We start from the raw sequence: 13,885 nt of genomic DNA, 5'->3' as shown, positions 1-13,885 counted from the left end.
ATTGATATTTAAATATGATTGGATTAAATTGGCAGGAAGTCAGGAGGAACACTGGTATCTGGAAATTCTGGAAAAGGGAAAGATTACGTGCCCTACGTGTAAGGCTGTTATGAGGAAGACAGTGGAAGGGCTGAAGAAACACATGGCCAACTGCAAAGAGGTGCTTATAAGTTTTACTGTGTAACATGAAACCTACAGAGAGTTGTGCTACAGGCTGATCAAATAATTCAAGTCTTTAATTGATTGTCATCTATATCACAATATAACTGTAGGCAATTTGTGGATTGATAAATGTAGCTACCATTTGGAGTTCTAAGCTCTTACAAAGGTTGAAAGCTTTGGCAAATTAGAGCATATTTAGTTTAAATTTTCATAGAATTGAAAAAGTAAATTATAACGTTTATACATCTTAGCATTTTAATTTTGTATAACCATCAATTTGCTCTTTTCTAAAATACTGCTCTTTCCATTCTGATTCTTCTGACTTCTGTCAAAAAGAATATTGGAACCAGTATTTAATGTAACAGTGGAACTTCAGGATGGATGATTCATTTCCCACAGAATCTTCCAGGGCTCCAACAGTAAATTAGCTTTGCCTCTACTTGGAGGTGTATTAGGGGCAAGAGAGACCACCATTCTGTGAAAGCACATTTTCTCCATTTTCAAACCTTTCCTTTCTGTGGTTTTCCATTTGGTGCTGACATTATTGTCAATTGGAGCTTTTGAATAAAACTGTATTGGTATGTGATTGCAGTGTAAAACACTGGTAATTCAGTTTGTTCTAAAACTGTTGACCAATAGATTTTCTATAACAGCATTTAAACAAAGACAGTGAGATCCCAGTAAAAATATAACAAAGAATAATAGATAAGACGAGTCTGTAATAATTTTGGAAAAGTAAAAAATGATTAGCACTAATTGTGATGTTGAATGACTGTAAGGTACAATTCACACAATCAGTTATCGAGTGATTTATAATTAACTGCTTATTCTGATTTTTATGGGGCCAAAGATGTGTGAAACTCACTGCAATTTTTATCTGCTAAGCACTTGACAAATGTTATTGCCTAAAATTGTATTGTGAAGAACAATTAAGAGGAATAGATAGAGTGGACAACCAGAGCCTCTTCCCCAGGGCACCACTGCTCAGTACAAGAGGATGTGGCTTTAAGATAGGGGGTTGAAAGTTCAAAGGGGATATTAGAGGAATGTTTTTTACTCAGAGAGTGGTTGGTGAATGGAATGCACTGCCTAAGTCGGTGGAGGCAGATACACTAGTGAAATTTAAAAGACTACTAGACAGGTATATGGAAGAATTTAAGGTGGGGGGGGGGGGTTAAGGGTTGGCACAACATTGTGGGCTGAAGGGTTTCTATGTTCTATTTCTATGAACTATTCTATGTTCTATATTCTAATACTTTAAAAAGTTGTCATCTTTCTATTTTACATTGACATATGCTATTTGCATTAATAACAATGAAATAAAGTAGCAGAAATCTGAGATTCCATTCTAAAACTGACTTCTTTTCATCTAGGAACCATTTGTATGCCAACACTGTGGAAAACAGTTGAAATCTTTAGCAGGGCTCAAGTACCATTTAATGGCAGACCATAACAATATGGTAAGATAGTTAAAATCTAAACTGAATTTTGTTTGCTATGGCAACACATCACAGAGCCACAAGGCTCTCCTGTTCCTTTTTCTTGAAATAGAATTGTATTTGTGGGTTATGATCAGGAGATGTTGCTGGACATCTCAGATGTTCCTATCTATTTGTCAGAAAAGCACATAATCAAGCTAGCCATTTACGCCAGTTCATATTCTGGATCTTGATCTGGTGGCAGGTGATTAATTTTAAACACTTAAATGAATAGCAGAGTGCTGAAGTTTGAATACTTGTGAAAATCAGCCTCATGAGTTTTTTAAAAAATCATTATGTCAGAGATTATCATTTATGGTAGTCACCTTTCAATCCATCAGTCACCATATAATCTCCCTGTGGTGTACGCTCCATGTACTCTTTGCACAGTTTTGATTTGGTGGTTGATGCCTGTATGTATGTATGTAGTGGTATGATGGCACTTTTGTCATTGCTGGGCAAACTAGTGGCATCCAGGATTCTGCCTGGATTGTTATTTGACAGCAACAAAGTTTGCAAATATACTTACAATTTTTTTCAATTTCTTTTCAGCCACTTTTGAAAGATGGGGATGTGGTTGATGAGCAGACTGATAGAGAAAGACTTCGAAAGGTTTTGAGGAGAATGGGGAGATTGAAGTGTCTCCGTGAGGTAAGGGTAGAAAATGAACTTACTGATTTTGACTTCTTGGAAGTTGATTTAAGAAGAAAATGTGAATACACTAAAAATATTGCTTAAGGGATTACATTTAAAACAAATATAATGAATTATGAAGTACTTTATTTCTGTATGAGAGCAATGTGTCTTTGTATCAGGTTGTCCCACTGGTATATAGTAGCATTGTGATTATGCTACTACTTTAATATCCAGGAGCCAGTTGACTTGCAGACTCAAGTTGAAATCCCATCTTCTGGGTAATTTAAATTTAAACAGCTTAAAGTAGGAATGCTAACCGTGAATGTAGCACACTGCAATATTGGCTTACTTATGCCCTTCACTTTCGTCTGCATCTAGTTCTCAACATACAGATTTAATTGATTCTTACTAGCGCAACAGAAACAGTTATGAATAGAAAATAAACGCAACCCTTGCCGGCAATGAAATGAATAAATAAAAAGTAACGATTCAGATCTTTTTATGTTCAGCCCAACATATAAATATTTAAAGTGCCATTACTTAGTTGTGTATGAACTTGTAAGCTAATTAGCTGTGGTTTTATAGCTGTAGATGGAACTTTTAGTGGAAGGGTGAGAAAATTACCAGAAGGTATTTTAAGAAGTTTGTTTTGCTCAGCCCTTTTTACTGTGCCTGAAAGATATTTTACTTTTGATCAACTACGATACTGCATCTGAAATCAGATGCAACGGATGTTATAATGTTTAAAAATCAATGTACCTGACGGAATAGAGGCCATTATCGATAAGTTTCTCAAGTAGTTTTGTTCTTTGCAGATGTGATTTGAAATTTGGAATGGTTTTCATACTTTGTATGTTGAGATTTAAATAAAGTATGTTGAATATAATGTGATCTCTTGAAGTGACATCAGTCTTAATTGACTGTGCATGAAATGACTGACAGAATATTAAGTAAGCTGGACACATTTCTTCAAGTTCTATGGTAACCTGAGGTGTATAAGATGATGAGGGGCATTGATCGTGTGGATAGCCAGAGGCTTTTTCCCAGGGCTGAAATGGCTAACGTGAGGGGACATAATTTTAAGGTGCTTGGAAATAGGTACCGAAGGGATGTCAGGGATAGGTTTTTCACACGGAGAGTGGTGGGTGCGTGGAATGCACTGCCAACGGCGGTGATGGAAGTGGATACAATAGGGCCCTTTAAGAGCCTCTTAGATAGGTACATGAAGTTTAGAAAAATAGAGGGCAATGTGTCATGGAAATTCTAGATTAGGTTACATGGGCGGCACAACATTGTGGGCCAAAAGTCCTGTAATGTTCTGTAAATTTCTATGTTCTAATGATGCCGTCTTCTTTCATTGAGCTCCACTAAATTACTAATGTTGTATTTTTATGATATTCAGGATTGTTCTGCCAGCTTTACTAGTATAATGGGTTACCTCTATCATTTGAAAAAGTGTGGCAAAGAAGAATCAGAATTATTGAAACAATTATTTAAATGCCAACACTGTGGAAAGCTGTACAAGTCGAAGGCAGGTCTGGATTATCACTTGAAATCAGAACATGCACCGGTAATCAAAATTTCTACAAAATCTCTTCCTATGTTTGCATAGTTGCCAGTCTTGGACTTGCATTGCTATTACCATTTCTGCAATAATACTAAAAATGTTTATTAGATACCTAATCGTTATCTTGTTGGTAGTTCAGATAGATGGTGATTAATAAAATTTACACAATACTGTGCTAAAGTCTTAGGCACATGTATAGCTGGGGAGCCTAATTTTGCACGGTACTGGACTTAATATTTTTTCTCTCCATTTTTGCCATTTTCATCTTGCATTTGTGTGGATTTAAATTAAGTGGTACAAGATATCATTTGCTCATTGTTAGTAATGTGCCATAACACACAATTTTGAGTTTCATCTGGACTTTATAGTGCACAAAACAGTACATTACAGGAACAGGTCTTTCAGTTGACCAAGTCTGCACGGAACACAATGCCAAATTAAACACAATCTCTTCTACCTGTACCTGATCCATATCCTTCCATTCTCTGTATATTCATGTATCTATCAAATAGTCTCTTTAAAATGTCATTATCATATCTGTTTCCTCCACCACCACTGATGGTCTATTCCAGGCAACTACTACTACTGTGTGTATAAAAGCAAACTTGCATCAGACACCTCCTTTGAACTATCCCTTTCTCACCTTAAATACATGTCCTCTGGTATGACGTTTTGTACCCTGGGAAGAAGATTCTGACTGTCTATACTATCAATGCCTCTCATAAACTTCTATCAGGTCTGCTCTTGGCTTCCAACACTCCAGAGAAAACAATCCAAATTTGTCCAATCTCTCCTTGTAACTGATCCTCTAACCCAGGTAGCATCCAAGTAAACCTCTTTTGCACCTTTTCTGTAGTCCCCACATCCTTCCTGAAATGGGGCGACTAGAATTGCATGTAATACTATGTGCTGTTTAACCAAGGTGCAACATGACTTCCTTAATACCTCAACTAATGATGTCAAATATGACATATTCCTTCTTTCTACTTGCATGAACACTTTTCAGTGAGCTATACGTTTGTACCCAAGATTTCTTGTTTGATATTAGAAATACTGAGTTAGAGGCATTCCCTTCAGAATTCCCATCATTGTTATCTATCAAGCTGGGCATTTAGATTCACTAGAGGTTAATTTGCTCCAACCAAGATTTGCAGTCCAGTTGTTATTAACTTTGATTTCTTTAGTACAGTGTTGACAACTGTTAGAATCCACAGTCTCTGGTGGTCAACCATTGCATGCGTTTGTGTCTTACTGACTAGTCTCCAGAAACTACAGATGATGAGGCTGCTGAAAAAGAAAGTGAACCAGAAGTGGAAAGAACATCCACTGGAAGAGTGCGAAGGAGCTCTGCCAAGTTAGCTGCATACCACCTGCATGAAATCGTGGCAGACGAACTTGCTCGGGAGTCACCTCGGAGAAAAATTCAACGTGACTTGGTACCAGATGATGATAAGGTAAAAATGACACAGCAAAGACAAATAACCCTGCAGCTAGCTATTTTATTTTTTCTTATCATTTTACTCAAGTCACATGACTAATTGTCTGTGTCAGTGGATGCATTGGTCATGATTTTTCAAGAATTCAAGAATCACTTGATTCTGGCATTGGTCCCAGAGGACTGGAAGATTGCAAATGTCACTCGACTCTTTAACAAGGGAGGAGGGCAAAAGAAAGGAAATTATAGGCCAGTTAGCCTAACCTCAGTGGTTGGGAAAGTGTTGGAGTCCATTACTAAGGAGGAGGTTTCAGGGTACTTGGAGACTATAATGAAAGTCAATTTCTGTAAAAGGATATCTTGCCTGACAAATCTGTTAGAGTTCTTTGGCAGCTTTAAGCCTGTACTGACTGGACTTTAGAAGAATGCGTGGGGATCTCATTGAAACCTACCGAATGTTAAAAGGGCTAGATAGGGTGGATTGGAGAGGATATTTCCTATGGTGTGGGTATCCAGAACTAGGGGCACGCCTCAAAATTGAGGGACAATCTTGTAGAACAGAGGTAAGGAGGAATTTTTTTAGCCAAAGAGTAGTGAATCTGTGGAATTCCCTTGCCACGGACTACGAAGGAGGCCAAGTTCGTGGGTATATTTAAGGTGGAAGTTGATTGTTTTCTGATCGGTCAGGGCATCAAAGGATATGGCAAGAATGCAGCTGTTTGGGCTAGAGTGGGATCCAGGATCAGCCATGATGGAATGGTGGAACAGTCTCAATGGGCTGAATGGCCTAACTCTGTTCCTATGTCTTATTGTCCCAGTTAGACCACAGTTTTGATGAGCCACTGATAAAGAATTGTAATAAAATACCTTCATCCACACTGAGTTGCAGTGGCCATGTAGTTCAGAATAAATAATACTACATTTTACATTTTTATTCCTGTGAATTATGACTTGTTGAATTAGATTTGAAAATGTATAGACATAATTTTATATGACAGTAAAATGTTTGGTTTGTAGATGTGCCTTATTTTCACATATATTAAGTTTTGATTAACATTGGTGTACTTGAGTCTTCACTTCTGTTTTTTTAAACTGTTTTTCCGTGCTAAACTGTATAATGAAGTTAGTCTGTTCACAATTTTGTTTTAAAATTTTTCCCAGGCTTTTTCAGAACAAAATTCTAGGAAGATGTGAGATAGAAGTTTACTATTTAGCTGCCTGTATGAGAGTTGTGTTATAGTACCATACTGTATATATATTGAAATTTGCCTCAATTATAATCATAGGAATCTAATTCCATTATCAAAACAAAATATGCAACTTGGGAAAAAATTTTACCCTATGTGCATTTGTAATTTTTGGCTTTTCTTTAGTTGAAGTACACACGGCCTGGCTTGCCTACATTCAGTCATGAAGTGCTTTGCAAGTGGAAGAATGAAATGAAAACCTATAAGAGAGTGCAGTGCCCAAACAAGGTAAAAACAGCAACTACTTGTATACTTCAGTGTTGCCAGTTATGAAGAAATCACATTCTGACTTCATCGCACTTGTACCATTGGTATTAAATCTAAAATTCCTCCCCTACCCTCTTCCCTCACTCACGTTATCCACAATACAAACAGCTCTGCTTCTCATTTCAATTAATTACAATGCACTTACTAAAGATAAAATATTATTTTAGTGGAATAAGCTAGCTTACCAAACTATAGTCAACGGTTGTTTTTTTCACACATTTTGCCCAGTCATTTTTTTTCTTTGGACAACACTTTCTCATTTAATATTCTAAGTATTAATTGGAATGAGTTACTATTCAAAATTAGTGCATAAGAATTAATTTTCAATGCATTTGGAATTATTGTGAGTTATGCCTATGCTATGGCTGTTTTATCTAGCAGTTCCCTCACAAGAATTCTATCATTTTCCTGGTAATATAAAAATTATTCCATTTATTTATAATTGAGCAGTTACGATTTCTTTCAAGCAATTAATTTCTAAAATGATTTGTATCTGCAAATCAGTTTGGTAGAACATGAATTTGTAAAAATGAATGTTCTTTGTAATATATGTCCTGACAAACACATAATGCTATATTAGGTCAGAATGGATTCTGCTGCAAAGAGCTGGCTTTCTTGGTAAGTTTGTTTGTTTTACGCTCTGATTTAGTAATGGAATACAGAGTAGCCTGATTTAATTGATCTGCGTCCTCAAACTTATGCACAATGGAAATGATTCCCTTAATATTTATGTCCCTCTCTGGTAGCCTTAATTACGAAACAAGGTAATACTTGTCCATACCTCCTACTCGATAATAAATGGTCTTAGCAATATTGAGTACAAATAAAGGACCACTTTTTTGAGTAACCAATTTCAGTTATGTGGCATGACCTTATACTGTGCATCTGTTTTGGTTGATGTAATCTTGTTGACAATTTTAACATTTATTCCAATCTAAGAGAAGTATTATGCTAAGATTATACAATTCCCACCCCAATAAATTTCTGTTAACAAATTTAGAAATAAACTACTAGGCATGCTACAGCATCATAATTTACTTTTTAGCAATTCATTCATGTAGGATGGTAGCTGTCCTGGAGAAGAGCAAGAAAACTTGAGAAAGGCTACTGCTTCAGTTAAGCAGATTGTTATGTAAATTGTCGATATTTTTAAGTTTAATGCAGGTGCATTGTTGGAATATATAGCTAAGCATTAAGGTCACAGGTGGGGCATCAATTGTATTCAGGGTCTAAAGTAATACTTGTCTGCTTAGTGTTGTACTTTGTGGCTTCTTAGAGAAGGGGAGAGTGCCAGTTGGAAGAAAAAGTATAGTTTAACTTTAATTTCAAAGGCAACACGAGTGAATCTGCAGATGCTGGAAATAAACAAAAACACAAAATGCTGGCAGAACTCAGCAGGCCAGACAGCATCTATGGGAGGAGGTAGTGATGACGTTTCAGGCCGAAACCCAGGGTTTTGGCCCGAAACATCGTCACTACCTCCTCCCATAGATGCTGTCTGGCCTGCTGAGTTCTGCCAGCATTTTGTGTTTTTATTTAACTTTAATTTGTTTGTTTACCATCTGGTGACTGATTCTTGAAGCAGAAAATTTGTGAACAGACAATCCCTTTATATTAGTCAACGATCATAGAAAACAAATAATGGAACTGAAGTAAAAACATTATAAATACAACATTTCTGAGCTAAATTGTGTTTAGATCAGAAATTTCATATACCCTGACATTTTCATTTCAGGAATGTATTTCTTGGGCATCCTTGTGTTAACTGTGTACTTTAATCACAGAAAATTTAGATTTCGTGGAACAGAAATTATCAAGCTTAGCAACATCATTTGTAATTGTATTTAACAGCTAATCTCTCTTTAGGATTGTGCTTCTTATTATACCAGCGTATCAGGATTGAAGGCTCATCTTGGTTCTTGTACAAGGGTAAGTACAACTTTCGATTTGATATCCACATTAGGATTTTAATCTCTTAGAGTAGGATGATCACTTACCAAAATGGTAAAGTGGAACACAAGCATTTTATTTCTTTAGAAAAAGAAGTGCAGTCAAACAAATTTTAAGTGAGGCTTATTCTTCTCATCTACAAGGCAGTTTTAACCTCTTGAAGTCATATGGCAAGGGAGTTGGTAGACAGACACACTCAGTGATGACAGAGTGAGCTTAGAATTAAGCTGATTAAATAATGATCTAAGAAACTTTTCTCCCTCTGCAACTGTCTGTGTTGATGCCACTTCTGGTCCATTGATGCTACCTTCAACCTTATCAGTCTGCCCATGCTCTCTCTTAAGTAGCTGTTCTACAAGGACCAGGGTTTAATTTTTTTTTGCTGACTAAGTCGAATTCAATTGACATCATTTTACTCTCTTTAGTCTCATATCTCATCCTTAGGGATAAAGCAGATTGTTCTGAATCCCTCATTGGGACGTTTCGGGTCAGGACACTTCCATTAACTACTTGTTATTTCTTTAAACCACCAGGGGGAGTATGTGGCTGGAAAGTACAAGTGCCTGATATGTGAAAAGGAATTCAGCTCTGAGAGTGGAGTAAAGTATCATATTAACAATGTGCACTTAGAGGTAAAAAGAACTTACCATTGTCTGAATTGTTTTGATAACTAACATTTTCTTCGCTTGAATTGTCAATTTCTGAATAGCCCAGGGATTTGTATTAAGTAATAATACATGTATATGCATAATGCAGGATAATAGTATAATTCCAGTTTCAGGAACAAATGCTAACATAACTGAGGACTTGGAAGAGTTTTTTTTTCATCCCTTTCTTCAGAATGAGTGGTAGAGCTGTATTTATACTCAATGCTAAACCATGTTTGAATTTATGTTTCAAAGCAAAATATTGTAGTACAGTAATTGGAAATCTAAAAAGAGTTAGAAACAGTAAATATATTAGAATGTGTTGGTGGAGAGAGAAACAGTTAATTGGAAACGATAAATGTTTTAACGTGGATTTTAGGGATCTGATGATTTTGGAGGATAGTTACAAGGTTTTTAAGTTATTTTGGCTTTATTTTAAATCTTTTATTTAGTTTTAGTTGATATCTTTTAAAATGTTTAATTCTCGTTTTCAAATTATTTGCTTAAATTTTAACATTTTTATAGATATCTGAATGACATTTTAAGGACAATTAAATCAGATGTGCGTTTTATGGAAGCTTTGCTGCGTGCTAGGTTTCGGAGATGAATTATACTGACCCAAAATTTTAAGCCAGTATTCATTTTGCAGAAATAGTAAAGCTGAACAGGTGTTAATCAAGAATAGTCAAAATCCTTCGGCAGTTAAGAAGAAAGTTAATTGACATGACCATGAACCTGATCCTCAGTTTAAAACTCCTAAATTCATACAGAAGCATTGCCTTTTAGCTATTTAACTGGCCAGAAACTATAGACTCTTAAACATGGGATGAAATCCAACCTGCTGCTTCATTTAAGTATTGGCTGCAGGGCACCTGTGCAATGCTATGGTCTGATCCTAGGGTCGAACAATGGAACACTGACTTTCTTGGATTGCATACCACTTGGGCACAGAAAATACATTTCCAATCTAAGGCTGTTAAATTTAACAGGAAGAAACAGTTGGCCACATAAATGTACACAGAAATTAATACTGCTTCTAAGTTCAGTTAATTTAAATACATTTAATTATTTAAGTTGTGTTTATAAAATTCTGGTGGTTTAATAAACTTAATATTAATTTGTAAATTAGTTTTTATTTTTCTATACTGTTTCAATGTTTGGAGTACCTGTAAATAACATTGATCTTTGTAAGATTCAGTTAACATTCTAGCTTTGACAGTCCTGAATCTAAATGTAGAGCCTCATCTACTGTCAGTCTTCTGGGTAAATATGACTCTTCTGCTGGAGAGGATCTACTTTGTCTTGGGCCTCTTGGATCAGCTGAGTAATGGCCTCTCAGTGGAAAATGATACCCAAGAGGTTGATGCAAGAAAGACCTTGCATAGAGGGTCAGTGGAAGATTACATCCAACTACCCCCTAACTATTAGATTTGTTAGATTTGTTTCTCTTCTCACATGTCTGAACTGCTGATATTTGCTGTATTTTCAATTTTTATTCTGGGTTTTATATCCTGTTTTAAAAGTTTTCTTTCACAGCTGAATAATTCCTTTGTCTATATCTGAAATATAGAAATTATATCCAGAAATTAGATAAAGGATGTGAATTATATTTTAACTCTTACAAATGAATCTTTTTAGAGGAGTTGCATTGAATAGCAGAACGTTAATAATTTTTGATTGTGAATCAAAAGATTGTAAAAACTACTGGACTTATTTCAGGATTTATGTACAATTGATGGTCAGTAAATTGATGATTAATATTTTGGTGCTTACCACGTTTTGCTGATTTATTTTCACATTCAGGACTGGTTTCTTCCTACTTCCAAGGCGGCTAAAGAATTCAAACCCTTGATGAAAGCAACCAAAAAACAACCTGCAACATCAAACAAGAAAAGATCATCTGCAAAAGTTAGCAAGAAACAAAGTGCCCAAATAGTATCAGTGAATGAAGTTTCTTATCTCAAAAAGGTGTGTGAACCTTCAAGAGAATCTGATCAGTACAGGTTCACTGATAGTGAAGAAGATGAGGACGAGCAAGAAAATATAGGGAGCTGGCGCCTTAAAAGGCCGAGTGCAAAAGCTGAATTAAAGACCGATCTTTCCAGGAAATAAGCAAAACTGGAAATTAAGATACCGAACAATTTGTGTAGCTTTATAGTAAGAAACAAAACAAGTGAAGGGCATTGATTAAAACATCATAGCAAGTCTTTAGATATAATTTGAAGCATTTTGTCTACAATGTTTTTAATTTATAAATTGTGCCCTTACCCCATTATTGGATATAAGCAATTAGATTGTACCAGATCAATTTTTATTGGGCACAAGATCGTAAAAGGGAAACTAAAAGTACTTCCAAGTTGTAAATGTAGACTTAGTAAATAATGTCAATGTGGCTTTCTGTAAAGTAGATTTCTTCCTTGGATGTCCTTAATAGTTGTAGTTTAATGTCCACGTAATGGAATATAGTGCTATTTTTTTGGAAGGGAAAAAATTATCACAAGGTCATCTTCACCTTTATATAATTATGAACAAAGTTTGTTGGTTTAAAAATTACAGTGGGTTATGTGTTCAGCATTTGTCCACTAATGGCTTAGAAGGAGCTAAGTGTCACTGGTGCTGTGTTTCAGCAATGATGGGGTTACTTTGTAAATTGCTGCTTTGTGCAAGGGAAGAATTCAGGCTACATATTCCAGTTTGACTGAACACCACTTATTTAGACGGATGGGGGTTGGGGTGGGTTGATATAAGGCTAATAGTGGAGAAATTTGTGTTTCTTCGTTAGCGCTAAGCATGTGCATGGTCATCAGTCCTCCCTACATATGGGTCCATATGTTGTGAATGTGTCAAGGTGAGCTGTCAAATGTGTTTAACGCTACCGACCAAAGCCAGATTTCTTATCAACATCTCTATTTAATAAAAAGCATTTTTGTGATAAATTTTAAATTTTAGAAATGTCTTCTTGAAGTGATTAGTTACTAAATTAGTGCTCATTATAATGCCTTAAGTCTTCAGGGTTCATGATGGGGAAAAAATAGATCGATGTGTTTTTATTTTGACATATTTTCCTACAAGAAGAAATTGTTGATTTTCAGTAGTTTTGTTGGGTCACTGGTAACGTTCCCAAAAAAAGCAAGAAAATATTACGACTTTGAAAGTAGTAATACATACACTATACTAATGCATTAATTTGGCCTGCTTTATCAAGTTGTTATTTATATGAGGGTATATAAAATTACCAGTATTACAATACAGTATCCTCTTTATTTCACTTGACATGTATACCTCAAAATTCCTGATTAATGAAGAATAAAACTTTTTATTTCACTGTTCTCTGCTTTTTTAGGATAAGTAGATTTAAGATGCATCATCTTCTTTTTAAAAAAAAAACCGAAGTTCCATTTAGTGTGTATGATATTGAAAAAAATTATTGGTAGTTTAAGCTGTATTGAGTTCTGAGGAATCAAATATGACATACAGTTAATTGGATCACAAAGAATATGCTTTTTGATATGAAATGGTGTTCATTATTTACGGTGTGGAATTTTCACATCACCTGGCAAAGAGGGTGTTTCTAGTAAAAGCCCTTTTACCAAATTCTCAATTTTAGTGTTAGCTTTGGCGATGCCAGGAGAAAAAAATTAAACAATGTTGCTGAATTCGCATTAAAAATGGATCTTTAACATACCTGCATTTCTAGTGTCAAAATAAATATATCTCATTGCCTTGACATTTCCTTATTGACTTCAGTGACTATTTTTTCATTAAGGTACCTCATTAAAGTACACCAACCTATGAACTATGCTCATTTTTCTTTTGCACTCTATTAATGCAGTTTTTTTAAGTTTTGAGAGAAGAGCTGTCAACACCATGTTTTTGAGTGTTGGCAGATATGATGTAATCTGCTAAGGCAAAAATTAATTTTATGGTGCTGAATTAGAATGAATTTCTTGTAGTTATTTACATGACCCTCAAAAACAAAACAAAAAGCAAAATTTGATTACATGCATTAAAATTAGTTTTTAAATCTTTGTAATCTGATTGAGTTTTATCATTTACAATGTTGAAACCATAATAAACAGGTATGATATTGAAATATATGTTTAAGGCCTCCAATTGTAATTATTACCTCCCTTCGAAGATGCTGAGACAGTAATTTGATGTTAAATATAATCTTCTGACATAACACATATGGGCCACTGTATCCATGCTGTTAAGCACCTGCACTGATCCTCTGCTACCCACCTACCCACAAGGGCATTAACAGTAACCAATTAACCTACCAACTAGCACATGTTTGGGAACTAGAGCATGAGGGAAACCCACATGATCCTCAAATATGCAAACTGCATGCCGTTTGGCACCCAAGGTCAGGACCCTGTTTGGACTGCTAGAGCTGCATTTGGATGAATACTCACAAGGTAAGTAGTAGACTTTAAGGAGCACCTTGAAAAGTTAGGGATGAATTTTGAGGGGCAGTATTGGTGAGAAAGGAGAGT

General features: G+C 35.5%; 1 protein-coding gene across 2 annotated transcripts in view; it reads left to right on the top strand.

Annotated features, from left to right (window-relative positions):
• znf512 (zinc finger protein 512) overlaps positions 1 to 13,486 on the top strand; it is a 54,887-nt gene extending 41,401 nt beyond the window's left edge. For both annotated transcript variants that reach the window (XM_073057135.1, XM_073057134.1), the window contains exons 8-16: positions 36 to 160; positions 1,536 to 1,622; positions 2,193 to 2,291; positions 3,679 to 3,846; positions 5,103 to 5,297; positions 6,652 to 6,753; positions 8,659 to 8,721; positions 9,276 to 9,374; positions 11,193 to 13,486. In XM_073057135.1, the coding sequence (XP_072913236.1) occupies positions 36 to 160; positions 1,536 to 1,622; positions 2,193 to 2,291; positions 3,679 to 3,846; positions 5,103 to 5,297; positions 6,652 to 6,753; positions 8,659 to 8,721; positions 9,276 to 9,374; positions 11,193 to 11,501 (1,247 nt within the window). In that variant the 3' untranslated portion in view covers positions 11,502 to 13,486. The remainder of the gene's footprint in view (positions 1 to 35; positions 161 to 1,535; positions 1,623 to 2,192; positions 2,292 to 3,678; positions 3,847 to 5,102; positions 5,298 to 6,651; positions 6,754 to 8,658; positions 8,722 to 9,275; positions 9,375 to 11,192) is intronic.
• Positions 13,487 to 13,885: the final 399 nt, after the last annotated feature.

This window comes from Hemitrygon akajei, chromosome 9 (genome assembly GCF_048418815.1).
Source record: "Hemitrygon akajei chromosome 9, sHemAka1.3, whole genome shotgun sequence".
NCBI lineage: Eukaryota > Metazoa > Chordata > Chondrichthyes > Myliobatiformes > Dasyatidae > Hemitrygon > Hemitrygon akajei.
This window is presented reverse-complemented; position numbering and strand designations above follow the sequence as displayed.